Consider the following 24,401-nt stretch of genomic DNA (forward strand, 5'->3'; position numbering starts at 1 on the left):
AGAAACCACGGAGGAGGCGGTGGTGATAACAGTACAAAGCTCCCCGGCTGAGAACAAGGGATTAGAGCCGCCACCGCCACCGAGTCAGCCCTGGAGGGGAGGGACGGGAGGGTGGGTCTGTCCCCAGCTCCTCTGAGCACACTCGGACCTCTGGGATGGGGGGGCAGGGGCGGAGCTCCGGGGCCTTCACATATTTCATTGTCTCTGGGGCCTCAGTTTCCCCAGCAGGTTGGGGAGCTTGCGCAGCCCCTTCTCCGCCCCACGATCCCATGAACACAGACTGGGGCCAAACGGAGCTGGGCGGCTGCAGGTGCAGACGGAGCAGGGCGGGTCCGCGGGGCCAGAGCCCAGTCACCCCCAAAGGGGAGCGGGAAAGACCCTCCCACGGTCCTGCGGGCTTGGCACCCGCCCTGACCAGCAGCGAGTTCCCGCCGGCGGTCCCCCCGGGTGCCGCCTGCCCCCGGCTGTAAATCTAGCTTATTAAGGCAATAAAAGAAGCTGGTTCCAAAGTTTATCCCCTCCGCTGCCAGTTTTTAGAGGGATCTCCTGACAAGATGCACCCGATGTGGGGGGGCTCTGGTTAAGGAAAGAACAGTGAGCGACAGCACGGGAGCTTCTGTGCGCAGGAGGTGGCCTGTGCCTGGCCCTCCTCCCCTTGCGGGCGCGGGATCCAGGCTTCATTGCTGCAAGAAAAAAAAAAAAAGAAAAAGAAAAAGAAAAAAGAAAAAGAAAAGAAAAAAAAGAGGTGTTTAATAATTACCTTTATTGACCTCTGTACCTTCTGGCGTCCTCCACTCCTGGGCACAAGACATGGCCATTCCCAGGGCGCGTCCGTGCAGACGCGCAGACACAGCCGGCGGCCGAGCTGGGCAGCTCCCCGGGTGCTGCGAGGGCGAGGAAAGGTAAGGCCGCAGGGCGGTGGGCAGCCCCCTCCCCCCAGGGCCTGGGAGGGACTTTATTTAGGGAAAGGGCGCAGGAAGGGAGCACCCCGGCTGGCTCGGCCTTGGGCTGATCCCCCCAGCATGTCGCGGCTGCTGTCGCTCAGCGCGGGAGCATCGCCGCCGCGGGGCTGCCCTGTCTGTGCCCGGTGCCTTCGCCTTGGACGTGACCATGGGCAAAGCCTGCCGTCCTTGCACTCGGTTCCCCCAAGGGTCTTCCAGGATGCTGTAAAATACTTCTTTTTACTTTTGGAAAAAAGTAAAAAGAGAGAGAGACAGAGAGAAATTGGACGTAGAACGACTTTGGGGTACGCCGTTGCTGGCGAGCAGGGGCGGACAGCTCGGGGGGCCCCGGGGGCTGCTGCGGCGCCGGGACAAATGCACGGGAGCCCCTCCCCCGGGTCGGCCCGGACCCCGCACACCATCCCCGAGGGGTCGGCAGGTGCTCGTCCCTGCCCTAGCTGGGCGCTGCTGGTGGAGTGGAGCTGGGCGCGGGGGGTGCCGAGGGGTGCCCCGGCCTGGCCGCCGCCGCCGGGCTGGGCCGAGTGCTCTCCTCGCAGCCCCCCTAGGACCGGCGGGAGGAGAAATGGAGGAGAACAGCCTGAGAAACAGGAGAGATGACGAGAGGTCCACGGGGAGCATCCAGGCCAAGGAACCCAAGACCACGAGTCTCCAGAAGGAGGCAAGTCCGTCCCCCCCGCAGGGCCCCAGCGGCGAGCGGCTGCCCCCGCGAAGCCCCCCGATCCCTGATTGGAAAGCACACCTCGGAGCCAACACTTCGTGGGGCTGAGCTCTTGCCTTCCGGCCCGTGAATCCAGCATTTTCTTTGCGAAGCTAACGCGTGGGTGCTTCGGAGCGCCGGGCGAGGGCCTGGACGGCTGGGGTCCACTCGGGCCCGGGGGGATGCTCAGGGGGGCCCTTCTGCCATGGGCCGCCCCCTCTATAGGTCTCCACCGCGTAGCTGCCCCCGGCCTGTCCCTCAATATGTTCCTTCAATGATGGGAAACGCGTTCCTTTGTAGGGACTCTAGCAGGGGTGCGCGTGCGACATGGGTGGGGCGTGGGTGATCCTGTGAGATGGACCACAGTAGTGGCTGGACTGGGGGGGGCCTGCGCCCCAGGGGCGGGGGGGCAGTGTCCCTCAGGGGCTGGAAGGCAGGGGGGCTCCACGCGGGTGGGGGGGCGTGGATGGTCGGCTTCGGGGGGTCAGGGCGGCCGCGAGGGCCCCACTGTCAGGCTGGGCTGTGCGGGCAGCAGGGGCAGGAGGAGGGACGGGGGCTGGCTCGGCTGCCTGCGAGCTGGCCTGGGGTCTGGGGTCCCTAGGGGCTGGCTAATGGGTGTCGCTCCCCCTGAAAAGCACCGAGTTGACCCCCGGGTGTGTCCTCCACTCGTTCCTAAACTGGGGGCAGCTCCGGTGAGTGCAGACCTCAGCGGGAGGAAGGGTTCTGGAGGGTTCCGCCGCCGAGGTCAATCAGCCTAACAGGCCCCGAGGGGAGAAGAGCCCAGGCCGTCCTGCCAGTGCCCCGGTCACTCCCTGCCAAACGGCATCAGAGCTCGGCAGCCTCCGGGTGCTTCTGTCCTGGGAGGCCCCTGGGTCTCCCCCGGCACCCCCCCACCCCCACTCCCCGGGAGGCCCCTGGATCTCCCCCTGCACCCCTCTTCCCCCCTGCTCCCCGGGAGGCCCCTGGCGCAGACCACGGCCCTGACTTCTCTGCTCAGTCAGCCTTTAAACCCATCTGGGCGTCTGCGCCGCTTTGTCAAGGGCAGTCAGGGGTAGAGGTCGGGGCGCCGCCCAAGCCAGGGGTGCTGCGCGGGGACTCCCTGGGGAAGCCCCGTCACCCATCTGTCCTCTGCGCTCTCCTCTGTAAAATGGGCGTGACGGGGGCCTGCCTGACTCACGGGCCGTGGTGACGGTGCTCGGGCTTGGCGGGAGCTGGGCTGGCCGTGGCAGGAGGGGGCCGCGCTGGGGGGGGCGTGGGGGCGGGGGCGCCCTAACCGCCCTCCGTGCCGCATCCCAGGTGGGCCTGCTCAGCGGCATCTGCATGATCGTGGGCACCATCATCGGCTCTGGGATCTTCATCTCCCCCAAGTCTGTGCTCAGCAACACGGAGGCCGTGGGGCCCTGTCTCATCATCTGGGTGGCCTGTGGGGTCCTGGCAACACTGGGTAACGAACACGGGCCTCCCTGGGGAGCTCCCCCGAGGCAGGCGGGCACCCTCTGCGCCCCGGCCCGCGCTTGCTGGGGTCCCGGGCAGCATCTGTGGGGCATGAGTGCAGACCGGCCAGAGAGCCGAGGGGGCCCGGTGGGGCGGCCCCAGAAGTGGGGGGGCTCCCCGGGAGCAGGGCAAGGTCTCACCGGGGCGGGCCCCCTCTCTGCGTTCCAGGCGCCCTGTGCTTTGCAGAGCTCGGTACGATGATCACCAAGTCGGGGGGCGAGTACCCTTACCTGCTGGAGGCCTTCGGGCCCATCCCCGCCTACCTCTTCTCCTGGACCAGCCTGTTCGTCATAAAGCCCACCTCCTTCGCCATCATCTGTCTCAGTTTCTCCGAGTACGTCTGTGCGCCCTTCTACTCAGGCTGCAAGCCCCCCGAAGCTGTGGTGAAGTGCCTCGCGGCTGCTGCCATCTGTGAGTACCCACGGGTGACACCCGGGCAGGGGGTGCGGGGGGCCTGGCTCCCGCATGCCCAGAGAGGCCGGTGGGCCTGAGGGTGCAGCAAGAAGTGGGCCGGGGTCTGCGGGGGGCCCCCCAAAGCCCAGAGTCCCCAGGGCGGTCCCCCAGGGCCATGCTCCGAGGTCCCCGCCAGGCACACCTGCCGATGGGGCAGCCACGAGGGCAGGTCCGGGCCCCTGGAAAAGGAAGGGGGTGTGCTGGGCCCAGGGCCACCGTCACCCCCGTTCTGGCTCTTCCCAGTGCTCATCACCACCGTGAACTCGCTGAGCGTGCGGCTGGGGAGCTACGTCCAGAACGTGTTCACGGGGGCCAAGCTGGTGATTGTGGCCGTCATCATCATTGGGGGCCTGGTCCTCCTGGCCCAAGGTGAGTGCGCCCCGGGGCGGGCAGGGCGGGTGCCACACAGCTCGGCCTCGTCCCCCACGGCCTGTCCCTTGGGGAGCCCGGCAGGGGTGCCAAGGGGCCGCTCTGGATTCCCGGCCTTTTGGAGCTCGCGTGATACCCTGAGGTCACGGGCGGCGCCCTTCGGTCGTGGAGATGCCGTGGGGTCCCGGTGCGGTCCTCTGACACCCACAGTTCGCTGTCTGGCTTCATTACAGGAAATACAAGGAATTTTGAGAATTCTTTCGAGGGCGCAAAGCTGTCTGTGGGCGCCATCAGCCTGGCCTTCTATAACGGCCTCTGGGCCTACGACGGATGGTAGGCTCGCTGGGACGGGCCGCACGTCCACCCGGGTCCGGCTCCTGCAGAAGCCCCCGGGGTTCGGGGGGCTCACGTCCACACGCCCCTCGGTTCGCTCGCCCTCCGAGCCCGCAGGCCCCAAGACCCCTGCCCCTTCAGCGGGCCACATGGTGGCCGAGGCTGGGCCCCCAGGGGGACACGGAGACGGGCGGGCGCCTGACTAGGCCAGAAGCCTCCGCAGCGCGTCCACCCCATGGCGGAGATGCAAGGCCCTGCCCGTGTCGTGTGAGGAAGAAGCCTGGCCCCCCGCCCATCACCCTGGCCTTTCCCTCCCGCAAAACCTGGAGGGTTTCCCAAGCAGCCTGGGGACTCGTTGCTCCCGAGGGTTCTGGAAAATTCTGATTCCCAGAGAGCAAAGGCCTATCACTTGACAGACGTGCAGACCTCGCAGTTGGGGGGGGGGCACCGTCACGGGCTTTCTCTGAAAGAGATCACCCCGAGGCCCCGCGGGAGAACCTTCTCCGGAGAGTCTCCAACGAGACGCTTGGGTTGTGTTGCACGTGCGTAAGCAAGGAAGGCCGAAGGAGGTCACTCGTGTGACTTTTCCCTCCTAGGAATCAGCTCAATTACATCACGGAAGAACTCAGGAACCCTTTCAGGTGAGAAAGCAGAGTCGGGGGGGGGGGGGAGCGGGGGTCCGCAAGCCCGCTTGTCTCCCCGAGGAAGCGGGGCCCCCTCCTGCTGCGCTGGCTCCCCCCAAGCCCATTCCCACCGGTGGGAGCGCGGCTTTGCTCCGGGCGGTGCGGGAACCCCCACTTTATGTCAGGCTGAGTTTGAATTAGATGAATCAGGTGACATCCCACTTCTCCATCCCGGAGCCTGAGAGCGGGACAGGTTTTGTCTTTTGTTTTTTTCTCAGTTGACAACGTCATGTCCTGCAGGCCCCCGGTGAGGGAGGGGGTGGGCCTCCGGCAGCGGCTGGGACCCCGGCCCCCCACGGAGACTGGCTGGCGGGGCGGAGGGATGGGGCTGGCGAGAAAGGACAGGACAGGACAGGAACCGCAGGCTCGCGGGGCTCCCACGGGTGCTCGGCTCTGACCCTGGGTCCCTGCCGCTCCCAGAAACCTGCCCTTGGCCATCATCATCGGGATCCCGCTGGTGACAGGCTGCTACCTTCTCATGAACGTGGCCTACTTCACGGTCATGACCCCCACCGAGCTCCTGCAGTCCCAGGCAGTGGCCGTGGTGAGTGCCCAGGGCCCGGGGCCAGAGGCTGCTGGGCTCCGGGGCAAGTCCTAAATGCCCAGCCGAGGTGCCCTCTGGGGGTGGGGGGAGGGCAGTCGTAGTCTAGGACTCGGGGCAGAGGCAGCCATTGGGGGCAGCAGCAAGGACACACCCGAGGATAAAGGCTGTGCCAGCGGGTGGAAGGTTCTGTCCAGGGCCTGGGTGCTGGCACGGGGCGCAGGTGGCACAGGGCCGGGTTTGCCCCAGGGTCGGGGTTTTCATGGATACAGGCAAGGAAGTGCAGGGGAGGGATCGAAGGGCAGGATTATACTGTGGGGGGGGTCTCGACGGCAAGGGGATATGTGTGGGTGGGTCCAGGCGCTGGAGGCCTCGTGGGGCGGGCGCGGGCCAGGAAGGGAACTGCAAATGGGCGATGGGGGTGGATGGGGAGCGGGGGGAGAGGCCATCTCGGGTACGATGAGGTCATGGGCCACGAGGACAGGTGGCTGGGGCGCGGGGAGAACAGGGTCATGCTGAGTGAGGGGGAAGCGGGAAGCCAGGGGTGTCGGGAGGACAGTGAAATGACAAGCTAGGACGGTGGGGGGTGGAGAGGACATGTCTGCCTCTCTGTATCGGGAGGTCGTCAGTAAAGTGTCCCTCAAACCAAGGAGGCACTTGGACCAAAGACGAAGCACTGACTCCCTACGGTCTGTACACGGTTCTGTTCAGAGTAACTTCCTGGCAGGGGAATCAGGTGGAGGTTGATCCAGGCTCAGGGCCTGCTCAGTTCTTCTCTGCGAAGAACTGGACCTTAGTCCCCAGATTTTATGGAGTGAGGTGGTGTGCAGAAGGGCACCGTGGTGGCATCAGAGGGGGAGCGTGCACCCCACGGATGGCCAACCTTTCTCTAGAGCTTGTGGCTGCACCCGTGTGTCAGGAAGGGGAAAGGCTATGCTCTAAACAGAGTCCTGGGAGCCAAACCGAGCGAGCCTCCCTGCATCCAGACCATGGGTGGCATTTCTAAGATTTGCATATTAATCTCCAAGTCGCTGGGAACACTTAGCCCCAGGAGAGGTCACCCTGCAACCGTGAGCAAGATGGTCAGGAGTGGAGTTAGTATTGGTCGCTTTCCTCTGGGAGGGGAAGAGGCTATGTCCTTCTCCTCCCAAGTGGTCAAGTGGTCGTGTAGGTCCTCCTTCCCCGAGGGGAGTCAGAGGCCAGGCCCCGGGGAGGCCCAGCAGCTTCCTCTGGAGGAGCGTGAAGGCCCCTCAGGATTCCTGTGCTGCTCTCTGCAGACGTTCGGTGACCGTGTTCTCTACCCGGCCTCCTGGGTGGTTCCCCTGTTCGTGGCCTTTTCCACCATTGGCGCAGCCAACGGGACCTGCTTCACAGCGGGCAGGTAGGGAACCCCAGCACTCATTTGGGGTGGGGGTGGGGGGGAGGCCAGAGGGCACCAGAGGCCCATCTGCATTCGAGGAGGGACAAGCCTCAGGGCAGAAGCCCTCAGGGGCCTGCCAGGCTTACACTTCACAGCATAACAGAAAACTGGAATTTGAATAAAAACATAAGAAAACCCAAAGTCCAGGAAAGAGAGCAAAACGTACGGCTGAGCTTGCGCACCGGTGCTGGGCATGGTGGCCCACACCCTGTGCTCCTCAGCGGCGGGGGCAGTGCTGTCAATGTCGTACAAGGCAGGATGCGGGGACACGGGGTGACACACTGGTCCCGTTTATCACCTACTGAAGTCTCTTGAACGTCTTCCCCCGTGACTATATACGTAATGGAGACCCGAGAGTAACCTTCTGGGCTCTCGGGCCACAGGAGTCTGCCGCTTACCCCGACGGTCTCGGTGGCAGCATGAGAGCAACTGACACGGTTCTGTTCCTGTCCCACATTCTGATAATGTGGGATTATTATCCCACACAAACCCGCATCGTCTGCCGGCCCCACCAGCCCTGTGGACCCTCCCGGCCTGGAGACCGTCAGCAGCTGCGTCGTATTCCAGTTGACCCAACGTCACACAACCTCAGCTCACGGCCCCAGTGGGGGGTTGTTCTCTTAAACACTGCCACAGGGAACATTCTGGAACACATCTTTGCCCACTTGTCCGGTGTCCTGCATGGATTCATTTGCGAGGGCGGAACTGCCAAGGAGGATACAGTGGACGTGTTTGAGGAACGCAAAACCATCCCTCGCGGCGCTGTGTCGAAGCACAGATGGTGCCAGTCCAGCAACTTCCCTTCTTCCAGAGCGTTCGGCTATTTCTGGATCCTTGGCATTTCTGTATGAATTTGAGAACCTGCTTGTCAAATTTTGCTCAGGGCCGCCGTGAATCTGTAGCTCAATTTGGAGAGGGCTGCCGTCTTCACTAACAGTGTTGATCGTTCTAACCCGAGGGCAAGGACCCGCTCCCTTTATTTAGGTCTTCAGTTTTTTCCAGAGTGTTTTTTCTTTTCTTTCTGCAGTAGTTTCAGTATGTCGCTCTTGCATACGTTTTGTCACGGTCACCCCAAAACATTTCATATCTTGGGTGGCTCGGTTGGTTGGGCATCCGTCTGCCTTCGGCTTGGGTCACACAGTCCTGGTGTCGGGGTCGAGCCCGGGCCTGCTCAGTAGGGAGCCCGCTTCTCCGGCTCCCTCTGCTCCTCCCCACCTGCTTGCTCTTTCTCACTCATGCGCGTTCTCTCTCTCTAAAAACAAACTTCATATTTTGTGCTACTGTAAATTTTTTTTTAAATGTCAGTCCCTGGTAAGTTTGTTGCTAATACACAGGAACAGGATTTCAATAGCTCTCCTGAGGTGTAAACACTGTTAAGTCTCACTTGGTAATTATACAATTCGATGATTTTATTATGTTTATAAAGCTGTGCAAATAGGCTCACACTCCGATTCTAGAACCTTCCCATCATCCCCAAAAGTTCGCTCCTGCCTGACTGCAGCTAGCCCCTGCTCCCTGCCGCGCCGGGCCTGGGATTATCTCCGACCTGCTCCAGTGTCTGTTAAACTTGCCTTTTCTAGACATTTCATTTAACTGGCGCGATGCAGGGTGTCCTTTGCATCTGGCTTTCTTTCACTTGGCATGTTATTTTTGAGGTCCCCCCATGTCACAGCACGTATCTGCTCATTCCTTGCAACAGCTGGATTTCTGTTGCGCGGAGACACCGCCTTTTGTCTATCCATTCCCCAGTCGCTAGAAGTTTGCGCTGCTTCCAGTCTGGGCCATTTGAATGCCCACTGCGCACGTTCACACACGTGTGTGTTCATTTCTCTTAGGTAGATTCCTAGGAGTAGAATTTCTGGCTCCTACGGTAAATTTGTGATTAACTGTTACAGAAGAAACTGCTTAACTGTTGCCTAAGTGATTGTTCCATTTTGATTTCTGGAAGCAATGCATGAGCATCCCAGTTTCTCCACATCCTAACGTTGGGCATGGTCTCCTTGATTAGTCTTTCTCGTGGGGATAAGTCACGTCTCTGTGGTTTTAATAGCATTTCCCTAAGGACTCCTGATGCTCCCGAGCATCTTTTCATGTGCCGGGTAGCCATGCATATGTCTTCTGATGAAATATCTACTCAAATCTCTTGTCCACTTTTTCAATTGGGCTGTTTGTCATCTTAGTGAGTTGTAAGAATTCTTTATACAAAAAAAAATTATTTATACATTATGGATACAAGCCCTCTCTCAGGTATCTGACTTGCACACACACTTTCTCCCAGTCTGTGACCTGTCTTCTCATTTCTTACTGGTGTTTTGGAAATGTGTGTGTTTTTAACTTTGACTTTTTTTTTCCCACGTGTCATGCTTTTGTTGTCATCTCTAATAGCCTTTGCATGACCCAAGATCATGAAGAGTTTCTTTTCTGTTTTACTTTAGAAGTTTTATAGGTGTAGCCCTCACATTTAGGTTTACGACCCATTCTGCATTAACCTTGTATAATTGGATACCTGTGCAGCTTGGGGGTTGGCCAGAATTATGAATTATGTGTTGGGTAGAATTTTTGTGGGGCCACATCCAAGATTTTTGCTTCCTGGGGTCTGAGTTTTCCATGTCGTGTAGACAAACCTCCCTCCTTTCAAGAATATCCACTCATGTTTTCTCCTAGCATTTTACGTTGGCTCTTTGATCAATTTGGAATGCATTTTGACATGAGGCATAAATCTTGCTTTTGTCCCTCAAGCATCTACCTGTTGTCCCAATATTTTTTATTAATAGTCCGTCGTTTCCCCTCCTGGTTTGAATACCACTATTAGCATGCCCATCTGGGCCCTGTCCTATCCCTGTGCACAGGGACGCCTCATAGCCCCCCCGCCCCCGCCATGTACCATCTGGAAGAAACGGTGCCTCCCTGTCAGTGGTTGGCTCCCCCTTGCCTACTCAGCCCTCCAGCCGCACTTGCAATGATTGTGTCCAGTTCCAAACGTCCCGCTTGCTTTATGAGCCCATGGAATTTACGGAGAAGTTTGTGAGTGCTGAGGGGTTTAAAGTGTGAGGTCCCAGCACCCCTGCAGCCTGTCTCCCTCTGGCAACTCCTTTCCTACCAGTGTTAACTGGCTTGTTCGGGAAACTAACTTGATACCATGTTTACGTCTTTTTCAAAGTTCAGATACGTAGTTTTAAGTAGATGAGCCCTTTTGGACTTTGTATTCCTGACTTCTGATTTTATGGTGTTGTAGTCAGAGTGAGGGATCTTTATGATCTCATTTCTTTGGAAGCTTTACGCCTTCCCTTGTGGCTGACTGCAGGTTTTAAAAATGCTTCTTAGGGTCTTGAAAATAAGGTGCATTGTGTTCTAGTCACCTCGATTTCTCTGTCATCGTCAAGCCCGTGCCTTGACTCTTCAGATCTTCTGCTCTCAGTGGATTTGTCAAGTTTGGCCTACTACGTTTCAAGGGCTCCCAGTTTTCGTATCTTCTTGGCAGATGGCTTCCATTTTCCACGGGAACTCATTTTGCCTTAAATTCTGTTTTGTCCAATATTGATATTGAGGACCCTACAGGCTCAGGGCTGCTGCTTCGGGTAGCATGTTCATCCATCCCCTGTCTCTTCCCCCCTCGGCCTCAGGGGGCTTTGGCTTGTGTCTCTTTCAACAACCCCCCAGGGCGTCTCTGGCCCGGATCTACAGTCTACGCGATCATCATCTGATCCCATCTGATGGGATTCCTGTTACAGTGGGATTATCTCCAACGTATTGTGTTTTCATAGCTTAAAAAAAAAAAATCTTATCCTGATTTATTATCCATCAAATGCCCTTTCTTTTCTCTCCTGATGTGGAAGTTTTCTTTCTGTTCTTTTAGCAATTACCCTTCAAATTTAACTCGAATACCTAACAGAGGCTATAAACATCTCCCTTCTCCTCCCTCTCCGGCAAGGGCTCTCTCTCCCTTTTGCTACGTCCGGTAGATCAGCTGCACTTTGTCTATAAACCCTCCCCTCCAAGAAAAGTTCATCGTGATAAGAATTGAAAACGTGTGTACTTACATCCATATCAACGTGTCTTACTGCTGTTTCCTTCACATCGCATCTTCAAACGACTCCTGAGTTCAGTTCTTTTCTGTTTGTTGGAGTAGATTTAATAGTTTCCAATGAGGATCGAAGAAGAGAAAATGTGTCGTAGTCCCTGTTCACCTGCAAATATATTTATCTTGCCAGGAGTCCTGAACGATAGCTTAGCTCTACAGCCCCGGAATCTGAAAACCGATTTCCCAGGTTGCTTTGAAAATATTCTCGTGCCATCTCTGCTGTTCTGGTTGTCCTCATTTTGTAGTTCATCTTTTAAATTTGGAAGCTTTAAAAAAATTTTTTTTTTCCTTTCACTGTGATGTTTGTATCTGGGTATGTTTTTTATCTAGAACTGGGTTTAATTTAAAAGCTGTTTTTCAGTTCCATGGAAGCTCTCTGCTTTTCTTCAAGTTTCTCTTACCCCATTCAACGAACTTGGGGGGCTCCCTGTTTCTTCTCTCAATTTCCTGTCTACATTTTCCATTTGTCTCCACTTCATAACTCAGGTCTATTTCTTTAAAAAAAAGATTTTATTTATTTAGAGAGTGTCCGTGCAAATGGAGAGTGGGGCAGACAGAAAGGAGAGAGAATCCCAAGCCGACTCTGGACTGAGCATGGAGCTCGAGGTGGGACTAGATCCCAGGGTCCTGAGAGCTGAGCTGAAATCAAGAGTCAGATGCCCAACCGATTGAGCCATCCAGGTGCCCCTCTCAGATCTAGTTTTTTTTTTTAATTTTATTTATTTATTCATGAAAGACACACAGAGAGAGGCAGAGACATAGGCAGAAGGAGAAGCAGGCTCCCTCCCAGGAGCCTGATGCTGGACTCAATCCCACTACCCCAGGATCATGACCTGAGCCACAGGCAGATGCTCAACCACTGAGCCACCCAGGCATCTTTTTTTTTTTTTTAAATATGGAAATCCTGCACAGCTTGGGTTTAGGAAGTGCCAGGCACCTCTGTGCTTGCTTCCGTCAGGTGTTCCAAGCCCTGGGGTTCACTGGCCCTGGACTGGTTTTTCTATTATGTAAAAGCATAACTCTGAGGACACAGAGTAGGTCTCCTCCTGAAAGGTCCTTTCCAAACCCCAAGCCAGCCCTATGCTCTCCCCTGTGTAGCTGACCCTCAGCACCAGGAAGCATGGCTCTCAGGTGCATTTAACCACCTACTTCCCCCAAATTCACTCAGCTCCCCGAGAGCGACTCCCACTGACCACACCAGGTGCCCATTGAGTCCCTTCCTCCGTGGCTTTGGTGGGGAAGCGCAGTGGTGGCACCACAGGCTGCCTGCCCATCCATCCCTCTCCTCCTGCTCTTTCAGGCTTGTGTACGTGGCAGGCCGGGAAGGCCACATGCTCAAAGTGCTCTCCTACATTAGTGTCAAGCGCCTGACTCCAGCCCCCGCCATCATCTTTTATGTAAGTATGAATCCTGCTGTCAAAACACCCCCTTCAAGGCCGAGAGGCTCTGGAGTAAACCAGTATCACTAAGCCCAGTGGTTTCCAAATGGCCCCAGCTCCCTTTACTCCTCCACATGAAGTAGGTACACTAAGAAGCCCATGACCGCTCCAACAGGTTGCCCAACGTCTGTTCCTTGTTCTGAATTTGTCTACGAAAGACACGGACTCTCCCAACTTTCTACCCTCTACAGTCCTTACATGCACATTTGTATGTCTGGGTCCCTGGTAATAACTGTACAAAACCCCACCAGCTTCCAGGGAAGGAGAATATGCCACTTTATGAGATGGCTCCGATCACTGCTTCTCATTATGGCCCAACAGTTTAGACGTCACCGCATCCCTGTGCAGTGGAGGCCCTCTGACATCCTCTAATCGGAGTTTCTCAGTGGAGGGACGGTCCTTGGTTGTGTGGCACCCCCTACGGACCATGCAAGCCCAGCCTCGGGGCCAGGCTCCTTCCACCCCACAGGAGAACCACTGCTGTCCATCAGCCCACTCCCTTTGAAGATGAGGGGAGGCCTCACACCACACGGCCCAGGCCGTGCAGCTCAGGCTGGTCAAGACCAGGCTGAGTGTCACAGCTCGGGCTCCTTTGCCCCGACAAAGACTCTCTGGCAGAAAAGCTTATCATCAGGGAGCTGGTGGGATGTACATGCATATTTTGTTCTGTCGCCGCTTAAAACTGCAACGTCAAAGAGTCCCACGTTCCCAGGTCCTCTCCGTCACGGAGAACACTCATCACGGCCAAAGGCTGGGTTCACTCCAGCTAGAAGGGGATTCATGGGTTCGTTCATGCCAACAGGTTCATCCACAGGAAACGCTGCTTCTTCGGCCTCCTGGGAGGTGACAGGGATCCTGTTTTTATGCACCAGTGACCTAAGAATCCACTCTTCCTTCCTCTAGGGCATCATAGCGACTATTTACATCATCCCCGGTGACATAAACTCGTTGGTCAATTACTTCAGTTTTGCTGCGTGGCTCTTTTATGGCCTGACGATTCTGGGACTGGTTGTGATGAGGTTCACAAAGAAAGACCTGGAAAGGCCTATCAAGGTAGGTCTCGTGCCCCAAATGTCACAAGTGCCGCTTTGATTTCTTGAAACGGTTTAAAAATACCTACCTTAAAATCTGTTTCCAACCTGACTCTACTCCTCTTCCCTTGAACATCATCGTTGAGGGTGGAGTTTGAGCCTGAATTCTGGCCCAGACCCATTTCCGTGCGGGCAACCACTAATAGTCTACATCTGCAAACTGGGGTTCCCCGCCACCTCCCTGCGCAGCCGGGGTGGGTCTACATGCCAATGCGACGAAGAACTTATTTTGTTTCTTATGTGAGAGGCTTTTGTTTTGTTAACAGCTGTACTACTGAACGAATGCAGATGTAGGAACGAGGTAGAAAAGTGAAGGCTTAAACAGGACAAGAGCAGGATAATGTCTTTGGCTTTAGGATTTTGTTTCAAAAATGTGCCTAGTGGTCTTTCTGACAGTTATCTGGACTGTCACCAAGTCTCCGGAGCCAGCTGAGACATGGGGTTTAGAAGTCCCACCTCAATCAGGTCATCTGGCAGGCAAAAGCATGACGGTAGAATAGATTTCTCCTCTGCACAAAAATCCCTTAAATAAAGAAAGAGGATTTGAGAGAAAATATCAAAGATAGGGGAAGAAGTGCCCTAACACATGTAGAACTGGAATCCCTGAAGAAGCAGCAAATAAAAGCAACAGAATTCTTTTTTTAAAAGGTTTGTTTGAGTGAGGGAGAGTGCAAGCTTGAGTTGGGGGAGCGGCACAGGGGGAGAGAGAGAATCTTCAAGCAAACTCCCTGCGGAGCTAGGAGCCCAACATGGGGCTCAAACCCATGACCCTGAGATCATGACCCGACTGAAATCAAGAGCTGGCCGCTCAACCAATTGAGCCAACCAAGCACCCCAAGGCAACAGAATGCTTTAGAACTGTAATTCAAGAAACATTTCCTGGGACAGGTGGGAGAGTGGGAGGGGGACCATGAAAGGAGGGGACCAGAACCAACATTCTGGAAGGCATATGACATCACTGGAGAATCAGCTAGAAGGAGCAAGAGGGAAATATGTTCTGATTAAATTACGGAGCTTTGAAAGATCATGCTTTGGGTGTCCACTGCCCCTGTCATGCCCTCCCTCCACCCCAATTCGCTTATAAAGTTAACGTAGGTATTAGGATTCTCATCAGCAACACTTCATACCAATGGGACACATATTTAGGGTATTCAAAGAGAGAAAATATAAGCCAAAGATTTTATATCCAAATTGACCTCGAAGAATAAAGCTACCAAGGGGCGTCTGGGTGGCTCAGTTGGTTGAGCAGCCAACTCTTGGTTTCGGCTCAAATGATGGGCTCATGGTTGTGAGATCAAGGCCCGTGTTGGGCTCCGTGCTCAGCAGAGAGTCGGCTTGTGGATTCTCTCTCTCCCTCTGCCCCTCCTCCCCCCACACTCTCCAACAGGTGCGCGCTCTCACTCTCTCTCTCAAATAAGCAAATCTTTAAAAAAAGAATAAAGTTACTAATATGAAACACCTCAAGGCATGGATTGTTACATGAGACCCTCAGGAGGAATCACCTAGAGAACAAGCTTCAGAAACCAAAAAGTCAGTGGCACAAGGTGAATACACTTAACTACAGAACTGGACTAAATGATGCGAGATAAAGAGGACACAAGGATGCAAACATCAAGCACTGACAATATCATATGACAAAAATGGAAGGGAAAGCGTATGAAAGCGTGCCAGTTAAGGAAAGCATGCCAAGGAGGAAACTGCCCCAGGCTACCATCTAAAATTAGGAGGAGGAAAGAGAAGACTCCCTAGCTAATACTATTACTGCTTATTATAGACAACGTGTAGAAAAGAGGAGAGTGAGCTGTGATATTTACTATTTATAATGGCAACTCTGAGAACAAAAACAGCATTTATAGACCCCAAAAGATAGATCCAAAATAAATAAAGACAAACACGTGCGCATGCGTATAAGACACCGTATCATAAAAGACCCTCTATATAAAGACTCCAATAGGGAAACAATCAGAATATCTTCCTGGTTAACATTTTCTTGGTAGAGTGCATATTAGGGTTTTTTGTTTGTTTTTGCTTATTAGTTTTTAACATCCCAAAACTTTCTAGACTCTATAAATCTATAAACCTCTTTATATTCCTATTTCTACCTGCTAGCTATGTGGGGAAATTAATAATAATTACTCAATTACATTTAACTTTTAATTATGGTTTTAGTTTATAATTATTAGTTATTTAATTATAATCATTAAATTATCGGTCCTATTTAATATTTATTAAATCAGTATTTAAATCCTCAAATATAATAGAGAAATGTTTCAAGTTGCGCTCCAAATCCAACACGAGTCAGAATCGTGCGTAGGCACGCTGACAAGTGAGAGTCACGTGTCACTCTCACGTTGGGGGGCCGTGTCACCGCATTCAAGGTAACCACTTGTTCACAACCGTACTAACTGGTCAGGGGAAAATCACTTTTAAAGCAGTTACTACTTCTTGGTATGATGCATGTTGGGTATTTACATGCATTTACTGTGTTTAAGCTGTATTTGAGGACACTGGTTGGGACTGTGATACATGATCTTTTCTCCCCATTTAAAATAAGAGAAATGGGCCTCAGGTGAGAGTTTTCCCACAGAATGTCACTCGTTAAGGGTAGAAAACTAACAATAAGTAGAAGCCTGCATAGAGGACTGTAAAACAATGTGGAGCAAATTCTGGTCAGTTACACTGATAAACTGGTTTATTCAGTTTATTTTTTAAAATTGTTTTAAAGATTTGATTTATTTATTCATGAGAGACGCAGAGACACAGTCGGGGGGAGAAGCAGGCTCCATGCAGGGAGCCCGATGTGGGACTTGATCCCAGGACTCCAAGAACACGCCTGGGTGGAAGGCAGGTGCTAAACCGCTGAGCCTCCCAGATGCCCTGGGTTATAGAGTTTAAATGAGCCTAAATCAACCATTAAAGGGAAAAGATTTTTCAGGCAGGTTTACAAAGGATAGACAATATGTAGAAAAGGATAAGCAAAGACAGAAAGGATAAGCAAAGGGATAAGCAAAGGAGGATAAGCAAAGACAGACCAAGCAAAGGAAAATAATACTCAGAAAACAGGGGTTGTGATCCTATCAGAGGAGTACTCAGGCCCAAGACACTCACTTCAGTGTCTTTAGTGATGCTAATGGCTAAAATTCACAGTAAAGAGATGGCAGGCATGAAAACCTATTCACCGGATCACACAGAAGTCATTTTTATGAAGCAGAAACTGTAGGAAGTACAAGGAGACACACATACAGACTTTAAAGTGTCTCCCTCAGTCCAAGACAGATCCAGACATCTCACTAGTACAAGTGACAAGCCCTGAACAGACCACGGCAGATCTTAGACACCTGTCCAGGCTCTGAGTCCCCAAAATAGCCAACACACTTTTTCAGGCGCATATGGGACATGTCTGAAAATTGACAAATGCCACAAAGAAAATCTTGACTAAAAAAAAATTAGGAATAAAGACCAACCACATTCTCTGTCTATAATGCAATGAAACAGGAAATTATTTTTTTTAAATCAAACTTTTCAGTCCAACAAATAGGAAATGAAGGTACATAAATTCCTAAAAATAGCAGTAAGACATGATCTATGATCAGTGCTTTGAGGAAGTTTTACTGCATTAAATACAGCAATCAAAATGAAAACAAATAGGCAACCCAAAAAGCAGGAGAAAGAACAACAAAGAAAATCAAAAGAGTGCATAAGGAATTAATAAACAAAAAAGAATTTAAGATTGCTAGTCAGATTATCTGGTTTTTGGAATTTCCCTGAGAATTCGGATTCTGACAGGGTTAGTTTTAGTAACTTTTCATCTTCCCAGAAAATTGTCCATTTCATCAAATTTATCTATATAGAGTTGTACAAATTAGTTTTATGATTTTTTAAAAAAATTCTTATGTTCTGGAGATGATTTCACCATTTTATTTATTTATTTATTCATTCATTCATTTATTTTTTATAAGATTTTTATTTATTTATTCATTGAGACACACAGAGAGAGAGAGAGGCAGAGAGAGACACAGGCAGAGGGAGAAGCAGGCTCCATGCAGGGAGCCCGACGTGGGACTCGATCCCGAATCTCCAGGATCACACCCCGGGCTGCAGGCAGTGCTAAACCTCTGCGCTACTGGGGCTGCCCAACTTCATCATTTTTATTTGTGTGTTTGTGCTTCCTCTCATATTTTTAAAGGTTAGCTACAAGGGTGCCCAGCTGGCTTGGTTGGTAGAGCATGTGACTCTTAATCTCAGGCTTGTGAGTTCAAGCCCCATGTTGGCTATAGAGATTACTTAAAATCTTTAAGGAAATTAAAATAAAAGGTTAGGTATAGGTTGCTTTACTAGTTTTTCAAGTTATTTCTAGCAACAGGGTGTCTGGGTGGCTCAGTCAGTTAAGCATCTGACTCTTGATCTCAGCTCAGGTCTTGATCTCAGGGTTATTTTCTATCAACTATAATATTGATACCAAACCTTAGAAAGCACAGAAAAGGGAAAAAGAAAAAATCACAGACTAATCTCATTTTTGAATATTGATATAAAAATCTTAAATTGTTAAAAAAAAACTTAAATTGTTTAACAAACAGAACCCAATTACATTAAAAAGATAATATCCCATGACTAAGTCACGTCTGCAAGGGGGGCTAGGATCTCAAAACCTATTAATTACGGATTTAATTCATGGATGGATATATTTCACTATATTAATATATCTATGGAGGAAAACCCTATAATCACCTCCTACAGATTACAAAATTCGCCAGATACAATTCAACATACACTACTGATAAAAACACAGATAGGAATTGATAACTGTTTCCTTAGCATGAACACACACACACATACCCCTTCAGCAAAAAGCTAACGGCTGTTGTAATTGAGAAGGTGGCACTAGAGGGATGTCCTCACAGGTAACAAGAATGCCTTCCGTTTCAGCTCTCATGTAGCAGCATTTTGGAGACCGTGGCAAGGCAATTAGATAAGAGAAAGCAATTAGAAAAGGCTTTTTAAAGTCTAAAACTTCCTCCTTTCAAAGATACATTGTGCCTCTGTAACATCCAAAAGAATCAAAGAAAAAAACTACATGGAAATACGGTAAAATAATGAGACATAAACACACCTGGATGGCTCAGTTGGTTAAGGATCCGACTCCCGATTTCAGCTCAGGGCTCGATCTCAGGGTTGTGAGATCGGGCCTCACACTAGGCTCCAGCATGGAGCCTACTTAAAAAAAAAAGAAAAGAAACATACTGAAATCAATAGCCTTTATTTATAAAAATGACACCCAATTAAGAGATAACAAAGAGAGCACCTTATTCCCCAAAACGAATAATAAACAAGTGCCTAGCCATAAACTTTATAAGAAGTGAGGCCTCTTGAGTTGTAGCAGTGGAAATCTTTTGAAACATAGAAACGGGTCAGTTGAACAAGTGAAAATCCATACATGTTCTTAGGAAAAATAGCATCATAAAGATTTTACTGGTTTTTTGTTTTGTTTATTTAGAGGGGGAGGTGTGGGGGGGGAGACGGGGTACCGGGAGGTCTTAAGCAGACTCCATGCATAGTGTGGAGCCCAACCTGCAGCTCTATGTCATAATCCCGAGATTATGACCTGAGCCAAAATCAAGAGTCAGACACAACTGTCTGAGCCATCAGGTGCCCCAAGATGTCACTGTTTTTTAATTTAGACATTTAAAAAATATTTTATTTATTTATTCATGAGAGACAGAGAGACAGAGAGAGAGAGAGAGAGACAGGCAGAGGGAGAAGCAGGCTCCATGTAGGGAGCCTGATGTGGGACTCGATCCCAGGTCTTCAGGATCATGCCCTGGGCTGAAGGTGGCGCTAAACTGCTGAGCCACCCGGGCTGCCCTAATTTAGACGTTTAATGAGATCATGATACATCTGATTTTTTTTTTTTCTAGAGTTGCAGGAGTTGATTACAAAGTTCAGTCCGATGCAAGAGTAGCCAGCAAAACAAAAGAGGATTTTTTTTTTCAGAAAAGAGGATATTAAAACATGAAGGTTCTGAAATGTAAATATTATGATGCTGATGCATAAAGAAAATATAAATTATATAAATTGCTTTGTAGTCCAGAAATGGGGAAGGGATCTTTCCTAGGACTCAAAATCCATAAGCAATAAGGGGAAAATGGTGACAAACATAAAACCCCAACAAAATAAAAATTTAGGCATTGAGAAAAAGAGAAGAAAGTTAAAAATGCACATGCATACCAGATGGGGAAATAATCCTTGCACTAATGTCACAAAACGGGGGCTACTATCCTTAATTTAAAGAGTTCCTAAAATGCCGACGGGAATTATCGACACCTAAAATGGACAGAACATATAAACAAACAAAAAATATGGAGAGACAGCTCAGAAACTGCAATGACTCTTAAAAATGAAGCAAATGAAACCCAGCAAGCCCCCCCCCCCATAGGAGAATGCAGGCCACAATTCTGATGAGGTGCCGCTGCTTGCCCATCCGACGGGCAGAGATCCCACGCTCCGGTCACTCCCCATCTTGGAGAGGCCACGGGGGGGGGGGGGGTTGGGGGGGGAGGGTGGCAGCCCACTTCCTCCCACATGGCATCTGAATACAAATGGAATAGCTGCTGTGAAGGCAGGGGGACTGCTCAACGTCTAGCAAAATTACACTCGCACTTATCTTTTGTCCCAGCCACCCCCTTTTGGGGTAATCTACCCCCAAGTTGATACTGGCAAAAGTATGAAATACACACAAGGGTATTTACTGCAGCAGTAACTGTATTCGAGAAAGGCTCCGCCCAACCCAAAAGTCAATCCATGGGAGGCTGGTGGAGTACATTTTGAGCCGTCCACAGAGTCGAGTGGGATGCAGCTGTAAAAGATGGAGGGGGATACTCTGTGTGGCGGGGGCACGATCTCTGGCATATATTCATAGGAAAAAGCAAAATGTAAAACCATCAATTGTGTATTTGCCAGCTTTTATATGGGGGCGGTGAAAGAGGAGTGTGTGCCTGATGGTTGAGCTTTTATGTGTGTGTTTATTCTCAGAAATAAATGATGGAAGGATAAAGCAAGATCAATCAGAAGTTTAAAATTATAGTAGTTTAAAATTTAAGATAAAAGGGGGAAAAAATCCGCAAAAACTGAAAACAAATAGAAGAAACCTTACTCTGCGATGAGGAAAGGCCAACACCACACAGAGAAAAAGTCAAGTGCAGGTTTTTGAATGAACCTCCGTTGTGGGTTACTTCCGGAGGTTAACAAGAGCTACAAGAAATCTTACTCTTCATACCACACTTCCAGTAGTGGTCGTACTGGCACAGTTATTTTGTCTATTTATTATGGGCATGTTATAGGATAAAGCAGGTAAGGAATTTTGCCAAAGCCGTTAAGAAATAAGGTTTTCAGAAGCATAAGGAAAAAAAAAGACCTAAGTCTAAGGGGGAGAAAAATGCAATGAATTGGAAATATCAGTATGAACTTGCCAATTTTTTCCCTTCTTGGAAAAAAAAATTTTTTCTAGCTGTCCCTAAGAACCGTGAGTACCCCAGCCCCCCAGATTATGGTTTCTAAGTGCCATTTCCAGCTAAGAGTAAACAGCTCCCTGGAGAAGCGGGGGGAGTCCAGATCTGGTGGCTCTGGCTTCCTCCCCGGCCCCTGAGCCCACCGGCTGGAAGGATCGTCACCTTGGCGAGCGGACGTGGGACGGCGGGGCATTCAGGGCCCCGCGACGTGCTACCAGAGGAAGCACACTGCTCCAACGACGAAGCATCCTTGCCCCCAGATCCACTCCCTTGTGCAGGGAATCTGAGAGACAGAGGAGCGAGTTCTCAGGCAAAGCTAGAATTAAGACCCTGTAAAGGATGAATCATCCAATTCCTACAATAAGCCAGTGACAGGGGAAAGGGGGGAAAAGGGAGGCAGAGGGAATGAACATGTTAAAAATAAAAAGTCCTCCTCAGGACTTGGGGGAGGACATGTCCCAAATGTTTCACAGGTAAGATGACACCATATCCGACATTTACTTTAATATTCTCAGGAAAGGGGGGGTAGATGGGATGAAATAAGATTGGCAAAATTATCTCGAAAGCACAGAAATTGGAGGACCGGCACATGGAGTTCGTAGACTTCCTGTGTCCGTGTTTGGTCTTGGACGAAAATCCTCAGGATGTAAGTGAATGCCCGTGGCCGCATCCTGACACCCTGTGGTTCTGCCGGCAGGTGCCCATTTTCATCCCCATCTTGGTGACCCTCATCTCCGTGTTCCTGGTCGTGGCCCCGATCATCAGCAAACCCGCGTGGGAGTACCTCTACTGTGTCCTATTTATACTGAGCGGCCTTATCTTTTACTTCCTTTTCGTCCACTATAAGTTTGGATGGGCTCAGAAAATCTCAAGTAAGTACCAGCCGAGGGGCTGCCGTGTTAGCGAAGCACGGACAGGCGCAGCGGCCCGCAACCCCCGCCCCGCCCCGATGCCACCAAGACTGTCTTATCCCAGGAGCTCACGCAGCGAGCCGAGTCCCCTTCTCCTCCGTGTGACACCTCTGGGGGCCACCTGCGGCCTCTGCCTTTGCTCCCATCAATTACTGTAACGAGTAGGAAGGGGAACCACCATCTGCTTTTCTTTTTTTTTTTTTTTCTCATTGTAAAATACGCGTAACATCGACCGTCCTGACCATTTTTAAGTGTACAGTTCGGTACCGATAAGTACGTCCACATCGTTGCGCGTGCAGCCTCCAGAGGACTTTCCATCCAACCACTTCCTTTTCCCGCCCCACAGACAACATGTGAGGCCCAGCAGGAGCCCAGACACACCCAAACCAGGACAGTGGGGACGAGGGCCCGAATTGGGCTGCGCAGCTTCACTGCGGGTGTAGTCACCTAATGCTTACTGAGTCAATGTGGTTGGAAATCTGCCTCTGCTCCTTCAGCTTCTCCAAACAGGGAAGCAGGGAAGCACAACCAGGCCCTCGGGCACCTCTCTGGGGTTTACTTACACAAATGCAACCCAGAGAGACCTACAAGGTTCCAGGGAGCAAAACCCAACTGGGTGGGGGTGCGGCTGACCCTGACACTTTGCACCGGGAATGCCCTTCTCCGGCCGGGGCGGCTCGGCCCCTGGCTCGGCCCCTGGCTCGGCCCCTGGCTCGGCCTGCAGGCCTGCCTCACTGGTACCACGGGCGACACGCAATCTGTTCCATGTTGACCAGCAAAGTGAAGCCAAACCCAAAATAGGGCTTTATTACTTCTACTGGGGATTTTTCCTTTCCTGGAAGAGCAATCCCCACCGCCTAATCTCTTGACTCTGATGGAAGCCCTAAGTGGAGAGACGGTTGCAGGCACACGACGGCAGAAAGGAAAGTACGTGTGTCGCTGTGAGAACCGACATGTCTGAGCATGAGCTGAGGTTTGATCCCACCGATAGGGAATCTAGCCACACTCCGGGGACGTGGGCTGAAGGGAGAGCCACCCTGGGGGCCACTCCCCAGTAAAGCCGTAGGAACCTGCTAGCTATCTTTACTGCCACCAAACCACGTCCTCTGGGGAAGACGCACGACTCCCTTCTCTGTCCGTGTGCAATGACCACTCACCGAGAGCTGCATATTTAGTCCACGGTCACCGGGCCTGCATCCTGCTTAAAATCTAGATCGTTTGTTCACCTTCTTAGTTCCAGCTTCCAACCAGTTTTCGTAGGGAGCAGCTTGGCTGGGTTTTCTAAAGCCGAGCAGTACCACCTGCCTTGTAGCTTCGGGTTGGGAGTCGTCCTGGCTGGGCTCTCGGGACACAGCCCCGTGCGCAGGGCAGGGATGGTATTACTGCTCCCCGGGAAGCAAGCGAAGCCAGCTTCTCATTCCAGTTCCCTAACCGCACTCTGATCGGCTTTTCCTCCAGAGCCCATCACCATGCACCTGCAGATGCTGATGGAGGTCGTGCCGCCGGAGGAAGCCCTGGAGTAACAAGCTCGGCCTCCTGGAGCCAAGTCCAAGCTGTGATAAATTTATTTTTGTAAGCAATATTTGTGGTTATTTCTTCCTGATGTTTTCCGTAAGAAAAAAAGAACTGTATTCGGATGTTCATGATACTGTTGTTTTTAGATACCCTCGGTTCTCTGGGCAGGGGTTCTAGAGAGAAGTGACAGGTGTCTGCTGAAGTTAGCGGGTGAAGACCTCACCTGATGGACGGCTGGCGGCCAGGCTCAGAGGCTGCCACCTAGGCCGAGACTCTTTAACGGGGGCAGGCACATCACACCTACTTCAATAAAGGGTGTTCTTTTAACTCTGTGATCAAGAAGATACATATATATATATTTTTTTTTTATATAAAATAGGTGACACTTTTGCTTTGGTTGAAATAGATTTTTAACATACTAAGTGCAAATGTTTTACTGCCTCACCCACCACCCCCACCGAAGTACTGAACCCCTGTATTTTACCCAGGACGTAGGAGGTGGGTCTGCCCCAGGCTGGTGTCAAGGGCCAACTGCAAAGCTGAGCACCCAGAGCCACCTGCGGCCTGCTGCCCACGGCCGGCACCACGATCAGTGGCCAGCCTCGCAGCGCCCCCAGCCCCAGCCCCTCCCGGCACTCTGGTCAAACCAGAAAGGGCAGTAGTGAATAAAATTCTATTTTGCACTTGGCACTCACTCAGGGAAAACAGGGTCGATAAAATATGTGAAATGGCATTTCTGTGAAAACACTGAAATTTTATTGATACACCGGCAAGACATTCACACCACGATTGACTATGTGAGCAATTTTAGAAGCAGAGACACAAAACTACTTTTACTTTGCATTTCAGAAATTTTCCCCAAACGTGAAATCAGTATGTATTAACAGAACCAAAAAACCCTGTTAAT

At 51.4% G+C, this 24,401-nt stretch overlaps 1 protein-coding gene across 1 annotated transcript; it reads left to right on the forward strand.

The window, feature by feature from the left end:
• The first annotated feature begins 572 nt into the window (after positions 1 to 572).
• Positions 573 to 23,778, forward strand: SLC7A9 (solute carrier family 7 member 9). Its single transcript, XM_055311990.1, has 13 exons — positions 573 to 902; positions 1,499 to 1,620; positions 2,956 to 3,103; positions 3,322 to 3,564; positions 3,850 to 3,975; positions 4,209 to 4,308; positions 4,905 to 4,949; positions 5,412 to 5,535; positions 6,810 to 6,913; positions 12,334 to 12,430; positions 13,376 to 13,525; positions 21,766 to 21,940; positions 23,438 to 23,778. Exons 2-13 carry the CDS (start codon positions 1,525 to 1,527, stop codon positions 23,500 to 23,502), a joined length of 1,473 nt encoding a protein of 490 aa, XP_055167965.1. The 5' UTR covers positions 573 to 902; positions 1,499 to 1,524; the 3' UTR covers positions 23,503 to 23,778.
• Positions 23,779 to 24,401: the final 623 nt, after the last annotated feature.

This window comes from Nyctereutes procyonoides, unplaced genomic scaffold (assembly GCF_905146905.1).
Source record: "Nyctereutes procyonoides isolate TBG_1078 unplaced genomic scaffold, NYPRO_anot_genome, whole genome shotgun sequence".
NCBI classification, from domain to species: Eukaryota; Metazoa; Chordata; class Mammalia; order Carnivora; family Canidae; genus Nyctereutes; species Nyctereutes procyonoides.

Excerpts from the sequence above, each read along its gene's own strand:
- SLC7A9 (XM_055311990.1), top strand. The coding sequence starts at position 1,525 with ATGGAGGAGAACAGCCTGAGAAACAGGAGAGATGACGAGAGGTCCACG. Across the intron at positions 3,104-3,321 it reads TGGGGTCCTGGCAACACTGG|GCGCCCTGTGCTTTGCAGAG; the intron begins GTAACGAACACG and ends TCTGCGTTCCAG. Across the intron at positions 3,565-3,849 it reads CCTCGCGGCTGCTGCCATCT|TGCTCATCACCACCGTGAAC; the intron begins GTGAGTACCCAC and ends GGCTCTTCCCAG.